General features: G+C 46.9%; 1 protein-coding gene across 1 annotated transcript in view; it reads right to left on the bottom strand.

The window, feature by feature from the left end:
• XPO7 (exportin 7) overlaps positions 1-2,611 on the bottom strand; it is a 44,409-nt gene extending 41,798 nt beyond the window's left edge. Inside the window, exons 1-2 of the mRNA XM_014590881.2 lie at positions 2,493-2,611; positions 1,841-1,987 (exon numbers count right to left, since the gene is read on the bottom strand). Coding sequence (XP_014446367.1) covers positions 1,841-1,987; positions 2,493-2,513 — 168 coding nt within the window. The 5' untranslated portion in view covers positions 2,514-2,611. The remainder of the gene's footprint in view (positions 1-1,840; positions 1,988-2,492) is intronic.
• Positions 2,612-18,896: the final 16,285 nt, after the last annotated feature.

Here is an 18,896-nt window from a genome sequence, read left to right as displayed (position 1 = left end):
CACCCACACACACCCACACGCCAGGCGTGGGTTTTAAGCCACCGGGTCCGGGACGCGAACCGCAGTCGACTACGTGGGAGTCCAGCGACACAGCCATTACGCTAACTGCTGGTTCCCAATAAGTAAACGTTTTTAGCGCAGCAATCCCACTTCTTTCCAGCTTGCTGTCAGAAGAAGGGCTGGAGGTAACGGCTCTTATGACCGTATCTGGCTCCAGCTGCAGGAGCGGGAGGGCCCGCTGTGACTCTCCCGGGGACCAACGTCAGTGGATCCAGCTTCGGATCGAGTCATTTATCAAAAACATACAACATACTGAGCACATAAAACAGATCACCGCGCAATTTCTGATCACGACTCTAACTTTCATATACTTGGAAAAAAGAGAGATCCCAGCAGCTAAAGGATACTTCTAACCAAGATCATGTCTCTTTATTGAGAAGCAATATTGTAACGAGGCGAGCGGACACTTGAGGTCAGCTGGCCCCGGACAGCACACTGACTGCTGATTTCTCTCACACTCTGCTCCAGTCTTGAGGACACTCTGGAAAGCACCTCTCCTCTCACCCTGCCTGTCCCATAGTAATTTTGCTACTCTTTGTACTTTTTGTTGGTTTCCTCCCTTTCGCCTCTGAAAAGGACATAAGCCTGTCTGGAGGGCTGTCTGAGCGCCCGGGGTGTGTGTGTGTGTGTGTGTGTGTTAGGGGCCGCACTCGGCCGCCTCGCCTGGCCCCTTGCCAGAAGGCTACTGCTCGCTGCTCAAGTCCACTGAGCTCCCGACTCGCGGGACCCTGCCTGCCAGATCCCCATCTCACCAGAGCTAGCAATCTTGTCAAATTATACCTCGTTAGAAGTATTATTTTCATCAACGCCCTGCCATTTTTATGCTGGAAGAGATTCTAATCTCACTTTACAACCTACAACTTCGGGCAGCAGGTGGTGTGGAGGCTGGGCTGGCCGGATCCCACAAGGCTGACTCTGCGGTTTGAGTCCCGGACCCAGCAGCTTGAGGAACATGCTGGGTGTCTTATGTGTGCATGCCCAGAATCCTGAGAGGAGAGACTGTAGCCACCACCACCACCCCCAGGAGTAATTTCTCACTTCCTCTCTCGCTCTCTCTGGTGAGTACACATGCCCTCTAGCAAACTAAAAAACCAAAGCAAACCTTAACAAGAAAACCCTCCCACTTGCTCTAAGTCTCCCTGTGAAGTCATCCTCCCTGTGGCTGGAAAGGCTGAGGCAGCTATGGCATGGGGGGAAAACGCAAAGGCAGAGAGCTTGGCACCAGCAGGAAGGGACGCGAGAGGGCACTCACATCCAGCCTGTCTCCTGGAAAGGACGGGAGAGGGCAAAACAGTGCAATGGAAATGGAAAAAACAGTGAAAGAGTCCTAGAATTTCAATTCGCAATGAAAAGGGACAGGACAGAAACAGGTTCAGACCTCCCCGTCGAGACGGGCCTTTCTTACCAACCTGGCTGGCCTGGTGCTTTCTGGAAGGCAGGGACACTTAAGAAACAAGGAAAAGCTGGGACCAGCAGATGGCGTCATGGTCATGTCCCCACACGACTGACTGCAGTTTGAGTCTCGGACCTGGTGGCTTAACACTCACACCCGGCGCGTGTGCATGCGTGCCTATAATCTTGAGAGGACACTGAAGAAGGGGTTGACACGTGGCCATCCCCCGGGGGGGAGGGGGGTGTGATTTCTCGCTTTCTGTCTCTGTCTCTCTGGCAAGTGTATGCGCCCCATCACAAAAATCTCTTTAAAAGAAACAAGGCCAAGCTTCCCTATGCCATTCCCTCCGAAGTCCCGTCCCCAGGAGGGCCTCGCGGCTTTACGTACGCTTCCTCTTTCGAGCAGCAGCTGGCACTTGCTCAGGCAGTCGGGGCTGTTGGTGAACTCCACCAAGGCTTTCTCGGCCTGCAGGCGGGTGGCCGTGTCTGTGGTCTCATACAGCTGTTTGCACAGGTTCTCTAGCTGGGCCAGGCTCTGCAAGAGATCAGTCGGGAAGTCAGCCCAGCCTACTGCGTATGCGCGGAGCGGGCTCGGAAGTGCTGGGAAAAGATAAAGTAATAATCAAGAGGCCACTGCTTTCCAGCTCTCGGAAGAACCCAGGCAGACCTGGGCTAATATTAGCCACCTGTCGTTGTCTTTGATGCTTTAGAAGACAAAACGATAGGATGCTTGAAATACCCATATCCGCTTTTCAAGTCATTCTGTAGAAGATCAGTCACAAATGAAACATTTTCCCCTTGCAAACACCCGTCCTCCTAAGTGCTTCCAAAAGGCTTTCAATAAAAATTCAGAATTTGCTTTTTCTGCCATGAACTGTAAAGGTATGCACGCCAGTGGTACTGCTGTTAAAATTAAGCGCAGAAACACGCAGCGTAAGTGGCACATACGTCTTCATACGGTTTCAGACATTGCTCCTTTAAGCAGAAGCCAGGGGCTGGCGATCCCGTACTGGCGCAGAGCAAGCCCCGAGTGTACGCACCGTCCTCCCCGGGTCCCTCATGTCTGAAGTTCAGCAGACTCTCTCCTGCGGTTGGACTTTAACTCTTGCTCCAGCCCCAAATTTAAAATGGAAGGGTCAAAATAAACTCAACCCTAGCAATATGCCCGGCAAGAGATAAGACAAGGGAAACACCCCCAGACAAACTCGTCTCTGCAAATCTTGAATCAGTTCCAGGGAGGCAGTGAGGGGATGGGTGTGTGCTTTGGTCCGACTCCAAAAGAACGTGATCGACACCCTCTTACTGCAGTGTTTAAAGGCAAAGGGGAAGGAGTGAGTTCAGACTACGTTTAACCATCACCTCTCACAGAGGAGGATATCCCACACCTGTAAGTCTTTAGAGGAATGGTTTGAACTTTAAGAAGCCTCTTCTGAACAGTGGCAGGAGAGATTTGGTTTAAATAGTTTGAGGGATCCTACTATTAGAAATGACAATTCTGACAAGAACAAAAATCACAATACTTAAACAAACCAACCTGTGTGAGCTGCCTGAAATATATTACACAGCCAGCCTGCCCAAGGCTTTCATTGTCACTTTGTCTCATTACACTGTGACTTTATAAATCACAGCTCTTCCACTAAGCAGGAGAGCCCTCAGGACAGGATTCCGATTTTACTCAGCCCAATTAATAAATTTCTAACATTAACCTAAAGGAAACAAGAAAGACAAATACAAACACTCCTAGGATCACTGGTCTCACTTCAGAGAGCCCCCAAAAGATGAAAAATGACAACACCCACCCTTAAAACAAAGCACTCGTGACAACTCTTGGGCCTTTGGTTTTTGAGGGACTCATGCTCGTCAATTCATAGGCAGAGAGAAAACAGTTGCAGAGGAAGCTCCCAGACAGCTAAACTCTGTAAGCAGGACCTGACTTTTGCAAGGCTCATAAACACAAGGAACAGAAGATGCAGCTAATTGCACGTATTTCAAAAGTCACACGTGAAAGTCTTTATGCTTGCCAGTACCGGCCTAAGACCCCGTTGAAGACCGAATCCATTTAATTATAAATGCCTACATTCCCGAACAAGGGATTAAATCCCCTTCACGAGGCTTTTATTTCAATTTTGGAGTTTCATTTTCTTCCCCTAGTAGGTCATAACTCACTCAATAGGAACAGATTATTGAAAAAGGAAGACAAAGAAGACATCAACCCAAGGACACAGCGACTTCAACCGAGAGCTGGCTAGGAAGTCTGCCACAGGAGTCGGGGGAGCGGCCGCCTTACCCCCACAGCACCCCAGCAGACCGGCCTACACACCTGCTGCTCGGGATCTAGCATGCTCCTCAGCCCGACCAGTCAGCTCCCAGCTCCCCCTGCAAGGCTCGTTTATGTTTATCACAACAAAGTCGTTCGCGTGACAATGGCGCAGCATCTGTCAACGGCTCCCAACTGCTGAAGACCTAGGAGCAGGTTATGGTGGGCTCTTTGCTGCTGTTTGGCTTTGATTGGCTTTAATTTAGCAGACAGAACACACTGCAGGGGACGTCTGGTAACGAGTTCTCAGCTCAGGAAACAAGACTGTAAAAAGCGGAAAGTAACGTGGCCATCTACACACAGTTTGAGGACGACAGCTGTCTTCCTTTCCAGAACAAATAGGAAACCATTCTGCTTCCCATCAATGAGTGAAGCCGTCTGAGACACAGGGCCAGTACTCATTTTCTTAGAGTCGCCCACGCTGCCCATGGAAGGGGAGAGGAATGACACATTTGCTCTTAGCTCCTTCGGTTCCCAGCGTTGCCAGGGCCGACGCTGTGGCTGGGTTATTCTGCACCCCCTCTTGGTTATGCCGCATGACGTGCACTACGATGACCTGATGAGCTGTTAAAGTGTGTACTTCGGACCGGGGTGACGATGACGCACCCTATAGCATGGGAACATTCATGCTCACCCTCCTTAGTCTCACTAAAACATCTACCGTGACCTCAGAAACAGCCCAGATCCAGAGAAGAAAGTCTATTTCTGTTCCTGAGATCGCCAAACCTATAATCTGCAGAGAAACTCCCACCTGGTCCAGTTGGAACAGAAAGCGCATTTGGTGAAATACTGACGTGAAAACTGGAAGGCGACCTTCAACTAGCAAGGTGTTGTTTTAGTATAAGAAACCTAGACGTTTAACCCCCAAACCTAACCACAGCCGTTCCACTGACAATGGTCATAAGCTTGTATCTTTTTAGATATTTAGCAGCATTATTTTTTGCAGTCCACTCAGCTTGGATAGAGAAGAGTGGCCCAGTTACTCCATGTCGATGGCAGGTGTGATGGTGGCATCAGAGCCCAGAACGTCGGGCTGACCTGCCGCGCTGCCTCTAGACCGGAGAGAACCGAGATCCTGTCTACGCTGGGCGCTGTACCACTCCACTGAGCCACGTCCTTGAACTTTGTTGCCTAACCCTGCTTTAAGATAGCCTATCAGCACATGCTCTCAGATGAGCCTCACTGCTTAAAGGATATTCAGTTGGAGGCTTCCACTCAAGACAAGGGTATGGCTTTGAGGAAGGACTTGAGGCTTTCCCAGTGACTCGGAATACCAGACTGAAAACAAGCCAGGTGAGGAGCAGCCCTCTCCTGGGCCACCCGGCCACCGGAAACGAGCAGCCGCCGCCTTCCATCACAAGGTGCAGGTGCAGCCAGAGATGTTCTGAGGAAGAACAGAGGCACCTCAACTTAGGCGCTGAATTTTCATAATTAGGATGCCTTCTTTAAGAAAAAATAAAGTTGCTGAAAACATTAACCCACTTTGAAGCTGTTCATGAAGCCCATTCGTTTAGACCGCCCTCAGCTGGAATGCTTCTGTGTCTAAGAAACACTGTGGTGAGTAAATTAAAAGATCGTACTGGACCTTGCAGAAAACGAACCACTTTAAAGATCTGAGAGGTAAACAGAATTGATACACAAATTAACTTTTAAAAAATCGACTTAAAAAGGCATTTTTATCGCCTATAACGAGTATCTAATTATCATAGATAATCATAATCATAATCATTAAAAAGTCAGTAACAGGGCCAGCAAGTGGCGTGGTGGATAAGGGCGTTGGACTCCCACATGGCCGACCACAGTTTGAGCCTCGGACCTGGTGGCTTGCTTTCTCGCTTTCTCACTTTCTCTCTCTCTCTGTGTCTTTCTGGTCAAATAAAAAAAAAAAAAAGAATGAATAAATAAAATAAAATAAATAATTCTAAAAAAAAAAAAGTCAGTAACAAATAATTACTGTTAGGTTAAAAAACCTAGTGGAGGGGCCAGCAGGTGGTATAGTGGTTAAAGATGCTGGATTCCCACATGGCCTACTGTATGTAGTTCAAGCCCTGGACCTGGCAGCTTGCTTTCTCACTTTCCTTCTCTCCCTCTCTTGTTCTGTCCTTCCATGGTCAAGTTAAAAATAAATAAATAAAGTTAAATAAAAATTAAAAAAAATAATTTTTAAAAAAAAAAAAAAAGGTAGTGACAAGCAGGGTATAGACTACATTACCATTTGTGATATACCTTAATACATTCATAGGAAAAACCTGGGTGAATACAAACCAATTATCTCTAGGAGGAAAGATTATGGAAGACTTTCAATTTCTGTTATATTGCTCTGTATTTTTTTTCTTTTACCACAACCGTATAATACTCTGTAAGCAGTAAAACAATCTCAATAACTGTACATACAAATATTTTTAAAGGGTAATTTAGGCTGCATTCTTTCTAAATTAACTCCTCTGATTAGTAATGTTTTACTAATTAACACTTGATTCTGTTACTTAAAATTAATAAAACATAGTCATAAAAACAAAAAAGCTAAAGGATATTCCAAAGGCTTATTTTTAAAAACCTACGTTTGTAGGGGCCATGTATTCTGCACCCCCTCTTGGTTATGCCGCATGACGTGCACTACGATGACCTGATGAGCTGTTAAAGTGTGTACTTCGGACCGGGGTGACGATGACGCACCCTATAGCATGGGAACATTCATGCTCACCCTCCTTAGTCTCACTAAAACATCTACCGTGACCTCAGAAACAGCCCAGATCCAGAGAAGAAAGTCTATTTCTGTTCCTGAGATCGCCAAACCTATAATCTGCAGAGAAACTCCCACCTGGTCCAGTTGGAACAGAAAGCGCATTTGGTGAAATACTGACGTGAAAACTGGAAGGCGACCTTCAACTAGCAAGGTGTTGTTTTAGTATAAGAAACCTAGACGTTTAACCCCCAAACCTAACCACAGCCGTTCCACTGACAATGGTCATAAGCTTGTATCTTTTTAGATATTTAGCAGCATTATTTTTTGCAGTCCACTCAGCTTGGATAGAGAAGAGTGGCCCAGTTACTCCATGTCGATGGCAGGTGTGATGGTGGCATCAGAGCCCAGAACGTCGGGCTGACCTGCCGCGCTGCCTCTAGACCGGAGAGAACCGAGATCCTGTCTACGCTGGGCGCTGTACCACTCCACTGAGCCACGTCCTTGAACTTTGTTGCCTAACCCTGCTTTAAGATAGCCTATCAGCACATGCTCTCAGATGAGCCTCACTGCTTAAAGGATATTCAGTTGGAGGCTTCCACTCAAGACAAGGGTATGGCTTTGAGGAAGGACTTGAGGCTTTCCCAGTGACTCGGAATACCAGACTGAAAACAAGCCAGGTGAGGAGCAGCCCTCTCCTGGGCCACCCGGCCACCGGAAACGAGCAGCCGCCGCCTTCCATCACAAGGTGCAGGTGCAGCCAGAGATGTTCTGAGGAAGAACAGAGGCACCTCAACTTAGGCGCTGAATTTTCATAATTAGGATGCCTTCTTTAAGAAAAAATAAAGTTGCTGAAAACATTAACCCACTTTGAAGCTGTTCATGAAGCCCATTCGTTTAGACCGCCCTCAGCTGGAATGCTTCTGTGTCTAAGAAACACTGTGGTGAGTAAATTAAAAGATCGTACTGGACCTTGCAGAAAACGAACCACTTTAAAGATCTGAGAGGTAAACAGAATTGATACACAAATTAACTTTTAAAAAATCGACTTAAAAAGGCATTTTTATCGCCTATAACGAGTATCTAATTATCATAGATAATCATAATCATAATCATTAAAAAGTCAGTAACAGGGCCAGCAAGTGGCGTGGTGGATAAGGGCGTTGGACTCCCACATGGCCGACCACAGTTTGAGCCTCGGACCTGGTGGCTTGCTTTCTCGCTTTCTCACTTTCTCTCTCTCTCTGTGTCTTTCTGGTCAAATAAAAAAAAAAAAAAGAATGAATAAATAAAATAAAATAAATAATTCTAAAAAAAAAAAAGTCAGTAACAAATAATTACTGTTAGGTTAAAAAACCTAGTGGAGGGGCCAGCAGGTGGTATAGTGGTTAAAGATGCTGGATTCCCACATGGCCTACTGTATGTAGTTCAAGCCCTGGACCTGGCAGCTTGCTTTCTCACTTTCCTTCTCTCCCTCTCTTGTTCTGTCCTTCCCTGGTCAAGTTAAAAATAAATAAATAAAGTTAAATAAAATAATTCTTAAATAAAATAAAAAGGTAGTGCCAAGCAGGGTATAGACTACATTACCATTTGTGATATACCTTAATACATTCATAGGAAAAACCTGGGTGAATACAAACCAATTATCTCTAGGAGGAAAGATTATGGAAGACTTTCAATTTCTGTTATATTGCTCTGTATTTTTTTTCTTTTACCACAACCGTATAATACTCTGTAAGCAGTAAAACAATCTCAATAACTGTACATACAAATATTTTTAAAGGGTAATTTAGGCTGCATTCTTTCTAAATTAACTCCTCTGATTAGTAATGTTTTACTAATTAACACTTGATTCTGTTACTTAAAATTAATAAAACATAGTCATAAAAACAAAAAAGCTAAAGGATATTCCAAAGGCTTATTTTTAAAAACCTACGTTTGTAGGGGCCATGGGTGGCATGATGGTTAAGGGCTCTGAACGGCCACACGGCTGACTGCGGTTAGAATCCCGGACCTAGTGGCTTGCTTTCTCACTTTCCTTCCCTCTCCCGGTCTCTCTGGTCAAGTTAAGAAATGATAATAATAGATAAAATTAAATAATTAAAAAAAAAAGCCCCATGTCTGTGTTAACTACCATTTGCACCTCACTTTCTGACCAAGGCTGGCAGTTGCAATGACCTGTGAAGAACACTCCATTCAAGGGTTCGTCCTGTTTACAACGTGATCTAGAAGGCAATCTTTGTGGGCTGGAAGTTGTCTTGGTTTTATGCAGTATCAGCAGATGTCTCAGGAGTTATTTACTGCAGGAGTCAAGGGGCGGGGGACCAGCTCGCTCTCTGAGCAGGGATGTTTATCTCTGCAGCTATTTTTAAGTCAGTTTGACAAAGTTTACAAAGCTGGTGTAAAAGATCTGAATGTGCACCTTGTAAGAGGTTATCCAAATGTACGATAAGCAAGTGAACAGATGTAAACCCCAATAAGCACTAGGAACTGTACATTCAAGTCATGACTAGATACCCACTGGAGTGAGAAAAGAAAGCCCGGACCTCACGCTGCTTAGATGGTAGACCTCTGGACAGCACGTGCGAGTGGGGCCTGAACTGACGCAGACGTGCCAGAGACGGCGTAGTGCCTTAGCTGAGCAAAACAGACGGGGCCCGGGCGCACGTACCCAACAGGGACGCGGACGGCGCTGGACGGACGCACGCGTATAGACGTCCGCGGCGGGAAACGAGCACCCCTCCAGAGTGTGGAGGGGTGCCTCACTTCTTAACCCGCATGCTGGGTGCCCAGCGTGTCCGCGCTGCAGGCCACTGACAGTACGTCTACAGCTGTATTTTCCTGTATGTGTGATGAGTGATGAGCCCCCCCAGCACCAGCCGGGCAGGTGTTCTCACCGGTCACCCCCTGATACAGTGGACGTGTTCTCACCGGTCACCCCCTGATACACTGGACGTGTTCTCACCGGTCACCCCCTGATACACTGGACGTGTTCTCACCGGTCACCCCCTGATACAGTGGACGTGTTCTCACCGGTCACCCCGATACAGTGGACGTGTTCTCACCGGTCACCCTCTGATACAGTGGACATGTTCTCACCGGTCACCCCCTGATACAGTGGATGTGTTCTCACTGGTCACCCCGATACAGTGGACGTGTTCTCACTGGTCACCCTCTGATACAGTGGACGTGTTCTCACCGATCACCCTCTGATACAGTGGACGTGTTCTCACCGATCACCCTCTGATACAGTGGACGTGTTCTCACCGGTCACCCTCTGATACAGTGGACAAGTCCGCACCTCACATGTAGAACGCTTTCGGTTTACATCAGTGCGTGCCTTCAGAACCCAGACTCCCATATTTTCTCAGGAAGCGACCAGGGTCAGCCTCTGGATGTGCTGGGCACTCTCCTGCTGACAGTGCTAGAGGAGCGACGCTGTCTGGCTGCAGATGCTGTGTAATGTCTACCACCTTACAACAAGATAAGATGACGTTTTCAGCGAGCAATAGGGCGGTGCCGGAGCCCTGCCTGGGTGAGATAAGGCCAGCACGTCTGCTGGCATGTGAGGCCGCAAATTCTGCACTTCTCTTCCAAATACTAATCACTTCCAACCTGTAATAAACTTGCATGATCTTTGCATTACGGGTATGTGGCCAAAACACATGTAAACAAATTATTTCACCAAGTAAACAGCCTGACCCTGCCTGGTCATTGATGGCTTACGGGCTGACAGATGTACCCGACAGCGGTCCTTTAAACTGCCACCAGAGACTGGGTGGGCTCCTCGCGGTCATGAACGGGGCAGAGGAGAGAAGTGCAGTGTAAGATGAATCCTTACAGAAGAGATTTCCTCTCTGGCAGCCTAAAACTGGCCCACGGACATTACTGTTTTCCGTCCTCCAGTGTGGCTTTGAACTTTGACAGCTGCCAGTAAGTCACAGCAATACACAGTTCTCCAGCTTCCTCTGAAAAATGAGACGGGAGTGCTGGCCTGTGTTGGGCAGTGTCCCTACTCAGATGCTGCTAAGAAGGGGAACGGACCCTGGCCGGGGTCTCCAGTCCCCCGTCCCTCTGCGGACATCCGAGTTATCGCCGTGCTCTGCCTCAGCCTTGTCTCAGTCCAGTGGCTTTCATGCCAGGACTTCGAGCTTAAACCAGCGGAGCACGTGGCAGCATGAGCGGGCCTGGCCTAACTGTGGTACTGGCCCTGCTAAGCTGGTTCAAGCACTCTTCAGAGCACGGGGTGGGGGCGTGAGCCTCGGGAGGGGAGAGCGAGGCTGAGGTAAGGCGTGGGTGCTGGTCTGGTCTCAGCAACTGGCACTTGGGTTGAGCTTCGCTTTTCTCAGTGTGAAATAAGTGGATTTTATCGTTTGATTTATAAATGTAACCTACTAGAATCCCCATTTTAATTATAGAGGTAAATCAGAATTAAAAGTAAGAAAGCACTAAAATGATCACAAATAATGGCAAACGGGACAATTTTTTTTTTCAAAGAGAAAATTACACTTCACAATCAATGGGGCAACACTCACACACCGCCCGTCACGGCACAGGGCCCAACCCTGACCCACATGCGAGCTGTTACCTACAGGTGAGAGTTCTGAGTGGGGGCCGGTGCAGAGGCAGGGCGGACGAAGCCCCTTCCGCCTGCTGCGGGAGGGCTGAAAAGGGCTTCTGGAGCTTTTGCTAGGCTCGTCTATGTATTTCCTTGTAAACTCCAGGCTTAGGAAAGAGCCCTCCTGCCCAGTCTCGTCTGAGCACCCTCCACCTACCCGCAGCTCGCGTCCTATCATGCTGCCTGGTCCGTTTCCCAAGAATCCCGTTGGGTTGGTTTGACTGGGATCCCTGCTCCTTGTCCCCTGCCATTTCCTCAGTCATTTTCCACCCATGGGAGGCAGGACCCCATGCTGCACGGACCCCAAGCTGCACAGACCCCAGCTGCACGCGGAGCCCACTCTCTGGCCACTGCGAGGCATGTAGCAGACTGTACCAGACCTGGATACACTCTGCCTTACTGTGTTTTACTAAGGGTTACTGAATAATCTCTTTAACAAGTTACTCATGTTCTTAAAACGACTTTTTTTTTCTCTTTTAAGTAAAAATGACACCTCTTTGGGGCCGGCAGGTGGCTAAGGGAGCTGGACTCCCATTTGGCCCTGGTGGATTGCTTTCTCGCTTTCCCTGTCTCCCTCTGCCTCCTTCCCTCTCTGGTCAAATTAAAATAAATAAAGTTAAATAAAATGATTCTTAAAAAAATAGAAAATACACTTCCTTCACAGGTTCTGAGCATCTCTGGGTAAGGGATACACACCACTAACCCGAGTTCATCACTGCCGTCATCGACTGCATGTGCTTGCACAGACACACGGGGCCACCTGTTTCTTCCCCAGGGCCTGGAAATGCTGACCTTGTACGCTCAGGGGCACGGGGACAGGACAGAGGCCATCCTCACTGTCCACAGACTCCACTCCTGTGAGCGTGACTCCTTGCTAATGTGCATTTGTGGCGGCAGTTTGGTCCTGGCTACCACACCGTCTGGATGCACACTTGATAGCTGGGCCCTTGACACTCTGCCTCTCTGCTCGGTTCTCACGCTGCAAACATGGGGAAGGCCTCTCTGGGTGTGACTCAGGGCCCCGCTCTCGCAGCCTGGCCCTGGTGGGAGGGCCTCTCTGGGTGTTGCGCAGTCTGGCCCTGGTGGGAAGGCCTCTCTGGGTGTGATGCAGGGCCCCACTCTCGCAGCCTGGCCCTGGTGGGAGGGCCTCTCTGGGAGTTGTGCAGGGCCCTGGTAGAAGGGCCTCTCTGGGTGTTGTGCAGGGCCCTGCTCTCGCAGTCTGGCCCTGGTGGCTGGTGACTGCATGAGGTGGCCGACTGTCCCCGAGAGCAGGAGCACTGCGCTGGGGCTCGCGGAGGAGCTGTGTGGACGAGCTTCACACAGGCAGGTCCAGAAAGCTGTGTGGTGAGTTTGCAAACGGTGCAAATGGTCAGTGGTGTACATTGCATGAGGCGTCTTTACCCATGTGTTGGCTGGCTGACGAAATGTGACCAGAGCTGAATCCTGCTTTCCCCCTGAGCAGATTCGGCCCGGGCAGGCCAGGGGCACCGGCCGCTTGTTGGCCCACGGGGAGTGTCAAGGCGGGTGACTGTGGTGGGTCTGCGCTACAGGGTGCACCCTTTTGAGGAGACACCATCCTAGAACAATGTCTTTCTAGCCACACAAAGCGCATGATAGGTAAGTGCTGGGTGGGACCAGCAGGTGGCACAGCGGCTGCGTCACTGGACGCTCACAGGCGACTGCAGTTAAGAGTCCTGGACCTGGTGGTTTAAAACTCACACCAGGCGTGTGTGTGTGCCCAAGATTCCTAGAGGAGAACGGAGGAGAGGGGACTGCCATGTGGTTATCCCCCCCGGGGGGGTGATCTCTCACTGTCTCTCTGGCAAGTGCACGCACCCTATAGCAAAAATCTCTAAAAAAAAAAAAAAAAAAAAGAGAAGTGCTGGAAAGCGACAAGAGACAAGACACACCACCCGACAGAACCGTCACAGAAACCTGGCACGACTGTTTTCACTTCCTCGCAACACCACGGTGGGTGTGCAATACCGCATACGGCCATGACTGACCTGTCCTCCCGCGTCACTGCCAACGCTCTGGGTCCTGATGGCAGGAATGAGACCCTGGCTGAGACGCGGGATTCCTGAGACTCCCACAGGCTGAGAGCAATGACAAGGGGGTTCGCCCGCCCTGGAGGACTAGTTCCGAGCCCGAGGGTCACTAAACGGGGGGTCATTAAGCAAGGAGTGACTGTATTAGCTAACCCAGGGTTCACAGTGACTTTACGGAACACACCTATGAGGAAAGTGAGGGTCAGCTGTATTCCTGGTGTCCCTGGGGGTATGCAGTACACATTTACTCACAGAAACAGAACTGCGTTATCATCTCATTTAAGGGCATTTGTTCAAAAGACTTATTAACTTACAAAATTTCCGTATTAATGTCTGCACTGTTGTCTCATATTCCTGCACGGCTGTCAAGCATCTGCCTAACTGTCACTTACAGGAGTGGTCGGTGAGCACTAACGCACACACTGAATGCCAAGGACAGGAGTGTCAGGCACACAGCAGGAGCACTGTCAGAATGTCTCACACAAACGGAGAAGTCTGACTCTTAAAGCTTCCAAAGGGAGTTCGGGTTAAAATGAGAGACTGACCAACAGCTAATTTTGTTCCCTCCCAAAAATGAACTAAAAGAACACTAAAGGGAAGAAGTAAAAATAAAAACCCCAAACTTGCCATGTGCAGGGGTGTAGGCCTGTCGTCCCAGCTACTCAGGAGGCTGAGGCAGAGGAACATAATCCTCACCTCGAAAACTAGGTCCCATTCAAAAAGAAGCAGCCAGATGAGTCAGCACCCATTTTCCCTCAGGATTGAGGTTTTTCAAAGAATAGGGATGAGTCCTCAATTTCCCCTTCTGTTAAAGAAAAAATAATCCCCCAAATAGACAGTGAGATATATCAGATTAAGAAGTTTCTGCACAGCAAAGACACGGTAATTAGTAAGAATCCACAACCCTTAGAATGGGAGAATATTTTTTGTAAACTATGCCTCAGATAAGGACTGATAACCAGAATACACAGAATTCAAGCAGCTTATCCCCCCCATATGAGTAATTCAATTAAAAGATGGGAAAATAAGCTGAACAAAAACCTCTCTAAGGAAGCTATATGAACAGTCAAAAGGCATATGAAGAAAAGTTCAACATCCCTCATCTTAAGGGAGATGCAGATTAAAACCACAATGAGATACCACCTAACCCCGTCCGAATTGCTGAGATTAAAAAAACAAAAAATGGTAAGTGTTGATGGAACTGTGGTGAAAGGGGAACTTTCCTACACTATTGGTGGGAATGTAAATTGGTCCAGCCACTGTGGAGAACAATATGGAGGTTCCTCAAAGATCTACAAATAGAACTACCATATGATCCAGCAATCCTGCTCCTGAGTATCTACCCAAAGGACAGGAGAACGCTCAGTGGGAAAAGCGCTTGCACACCAGAGTTTACTGCAGCATTACTCACGACTGCTAAGACATGGAACCAACCCAAAGGTCCACGAACAGATGAGTGGATTGAAGAAGTCTGGCACATATACTCTGTGGAAAACTATTCAGCCATAAAGAACGAGACCCTGGCATTTGATAGAAAATGGTCAAATAGGAAAGATTTACTGCTGAATGAAGCCAGTCAGGCTATGAAAGAGAGATACTGTATGTCTTAATATATACCGACTGTCTGTACTCTGTGGTAGAGAAGACTGGAGTACTGGAAGGCATTAAACGCAGTGAAAATAGTTATGGATGGTGGAGACAGTGTGGAAGGAGGGTGGGAGAAGGGAAGAGTATAGAGAAGGAAATCAGGGAGAAACATAGGCAGGACATCTGCGGGACACAGAAATGGTTTATTACCTGCTGATGATAACATGTACAGTATTCTCAGCTAGACTGGTTTGAGATGTATTTCATGTTGGGTAAATTCTCTTTACAAGCCAAATCACATATAGTGATCGAATGTTTAAAAAAAGTAAAATTTACATTAAAAAAGAAAAAGGGTAAATGGAGAGAGAAAAAAGTTTCAGAAGAAAATTACAGTGCACTTGTCATTAGATTTTAGCTTTGTCCTTATTTTTAGTTTAGTTAAGAATTTTTGTGAATCAATAAAATGTGAAAAAAAAGTTTAGTATGGAACAGAGAGAGGGGAAAGGGGAAGAATGAACAAGTAAAAGTACATTTAATTGAAAAAGATGAGAAGCTGATGATAATGTATACAGTAATGTCTTTGTCTTGACTGATATGCAAGGTATTCATGCTGGAAAAAGAAATGTTGTGTACAGTAAAGACTTATGTTATTGAATGTAAATAAAAAGAAAGAAAGAAAAAGTAAGAATTTCCCAAACTGAAAATAAGGGTGAACTAAAAGTAAAGTTTATTTTCTAAAGTGCTTGGAATACAAGGTCCATTTACATTGTAATGGCCCAGAGTAGGGCCCAGGTTTTAGTTATGATAATAAAACAACATTGGTCATGAACGAGGGCCATTTGACCTCTAAAACTCTCACTTACAGGGAAAATTAGGTTTTCATTTTAATGTTAAGATGTTTTGTAGGATGGAAACTGCTGGCTGCGAGCTCAAAGAGCCCAGGCTGAAAGTCTCCAGACACCTGAAGAGAAATTTGATTATCTAAGGCCTCACCAATCAAAAATGCCCAGGAGGTGATCATGCCCTCTTGAACCAATCACTGAATCGATCATAAGCCTGGGACCTCTGCCCCTAATTTTGACCTTAAAAACGCAGGTGGGAGCGCCTCAGGGAGACTGGGTCTTTTCAGCTTGAGTGGCCTGCTTGCCTTGCTTTGTGCTTTGCAATAAAGCTTAACTTTCTTTAACCCTCCCCAAAAAGCTATCATACACGTTATCATTAACAGACAATCCTCCATTTCTGTGTCTTAAATGTCTTGTCTATTTAAAAATTTTTTTTTCTATTTTAGACATTCAAGCACTGTACGTCACTACGGCTTGTGATTTACCCAAGATGAATACACTTCACAGCAGTCCAGCCAAAGATCAGATTGCACTCTTAAGGCAGGAGTTTGGAAGAGTTTTCTCCTGAGAGTCTCATTTCACAAAAGAAAGAGTTGAAGATACACGGGAGTAACCCAACAAATGGCACACTTAGTTAATCTACAGGGATACATCAAGCAGACAGCCTCACCCACATTCTTAAGCCTCTTTGATCAGCTTTGTATTTTTTTTTTTAAAGAGAGATTTTTGCTATAGGGCATGTGTGCTCACTGGAGAGACAGAGAGACAGAAAGTGAGAAATCATCCCCTAGGGGAATGGCCACACCGCAATCCCTTTCTTCCATTCTCTTGGGATTTTGGACACACACATACACGTGCCAGGAGTGAGCTTTAAGCTGCTGGGTCTGGGACTCAAACCACAGTTGACTATGTGGGAGTCCAGAGACATAACCATTTCATCTGTTGCTCCCAGCTTTGTATTCTTTTAATCTTGATCATAAACAATTCATCAAGAATTACTAGAAATCTGAAGAAAGCCTTTAATGTCAAAGATAGGAAGCTAAGCAAGCATGAGAAAATCAACCTGGAACAAACAAAAACCATGCAGGGAGAAGGAGACTTGACAAAAGGGAAGAAAGACAAAGAAGGAAAAAATGTGATTAAGCCAGCAAAGAGATAAAAAAGGAGACATTCAAATAAAATTAAAAGAGATCTAAGAAAATAAAGAAATGAAAGTAGAAACAAACTATTCTACCAAAAAGTTGGAAAGTAAAAATCCTGTAAGCAGAGCAAAGGGACTGAGATAGAAAATGAGAAAGTTAAGAAAAGAGAGGTCCACCAGTTAAAGTGGTCCAACATACAATTAACAGGAGTTACAGAAAGACAGAACAGAGAATGAAGGAGAAAAAATTATCTACAAAATCATTTGAGAAAACTTCCTAGAACCAAAGAACATCAATTACTGGAATGAAAGGTCTACCAAACGCCCACACCCAAAGCTCATCCGTGTGAAACTGCAGAGACCAGAGGACGGGGGGAAAATTCCGTAGGCTGCCTGACTCAACTGGACAGAGAGACAGACAGACAGACAGACAGACACGCGCGCGCGCGCACACACACACACACACACACACACACCCAAACAACTAACACATGAAGGACTGGGAATCAGATGGCTTTGAACATCACAGAAATGAGATTGGAAACAAGAGGCCTATGGAACACCTGCAAAATTCTTAAGGGGAGTGATCAACGTGAACCTCAAGTCACATGTGTGAGGGTGGGAACAAAGCTACGTTTGACATGGAAGGCCATAAAGATCTCTCACCCACTCTTCTTTTTTCCAAGGAGCTACTAAAGAATGTGTTTCATACCCAAACGAGAATAATCCCTAACAAGACAGGAAGCAGGGCATGGGAAGTCCCACACAGGAGAGGGACACCAAGGGAAGCCCTCGGAGGGTGGTACAGGGAGATCCCCTAGAGAGCAACCAGGCCTGTTGGAGCAGAGCAACTCAAGGAGGACCTCATGGCCACGGTCACCACCAAGGTCCCTGCTGCCAGTGCCCTCTAACCCGAGAGCAGAACACCTGGGGGAGAAGTCTCACACTACAGTTTTACTTTAATCCACTCTAACACTCAGTTTCCATGGCCCAGCCGCGGTGGCACAGGCAGTAGTCTGCTGCACTACAGTGCTGGAAGCCACGCAGCTGGCTGTGGGTTCGGATCTCAGGTTGACCTGAAGACACACCAGGGCTCACACCCAAGACCCGGCCAAGCTGTAGGACGGGGGAAGGAGACTGGTGTGACAAGACCTGTCAAAGGCGTCTGGCCTGTGTGTTTCCTCTCTTGTGTGTGCACGCTCTCACGGATAAGATAAAACGAAGCAACAACAAAAAACCAAAAAGTCAAAACAAAACCTCGTTCATGGAAAAGACCTCAACTGACAAGGTAACTCCTTTACATTGTGGAAAGTCTGTCTATAGAGCTGCACAGCCATTCTGAACAATCCAAAGCCAAAGGCAGTTGTGTGGCTTTAAAGGATGGCTTTGGCTTTGGAATTGATACTGCGTGGTAATTTACTTACAGCATTCCAAAGGTCTAATAATCTGTAGTCATGAAAAAATTTGCACCCCGCAATTTACAAATGGAGTACCAATTAGGGGGAGAAAAGAACATAGCTCCACTTCTGCCACCGTGACCTCCTTCATAAAAAAGCAAGTTCTCTCTCAAATGCCTTTCATGGACTTGACTCTGCCTCGCCAACAGCATTAACCTACCCACGGATGAGCTCTGCCACCATAAGGGCTGAGTATGGCAGCAGACCAGGGGCCCACGCAGATCACCTGAGGAAAGGAATCCACACCTAGCCATCTGGGAACCCGTATCTGTAGTCTGAAATAATCACATATGTTTTGCTATATTACCATTTTTCTAAAAACTGCATCTTCAAAAGTAGGTCTACATGGCGAGAACACTCCTTAGAATAATTCAAAAGTCTTGTTAAGACTGCTATCCCACACCTCGGACGTGTTAAGTTAGTGTGATAGTCTTGACAATACGAGCTTTTTAAAAAAATTCCCTTACAAATTTAATAGTAATTTTTACTACATAGCAAGGCACAGTCAAGCACCTGAGTTCTAGACTTCAGAAAGTGAAGCCGCTGGTTAGATACTAAAGGGGCCAAATGGAGACACTGTCACTTCATTCAGTCCCGGTTTCCGAGAGCGAGCTGCTTCTGAGCTCCCCATTACTAAGTTACACTGCAGAGCGGTGCTGTCGGGCCACTGCTCATTCACTATCTTAAATCTATGTTCTTAATATTGACTTAGTGCAACAATGAAACTTCAAAGAACTGGGGAGATTTTGTG

Source organism: Tupaia chinensis, unplaced genomic scaffold (assembly GCF_000334495.1).
Source record: "Tupaia chinensis unplaced genomic scaffold, TupChi_1.0 Scaffold000494_1, whole genome shotgun sequence".
NCBI lineage: Eukaryota > Metazoa > Chordata > Mammalia > Scandentia > Tupaiidae > Tupaia > Tupaia belangeri.
The sequence above is the reverse complement of the archived record's forward strand: the minus strand, read 5'-3'. Positions and strand labels throughout refer to the sequence as shown.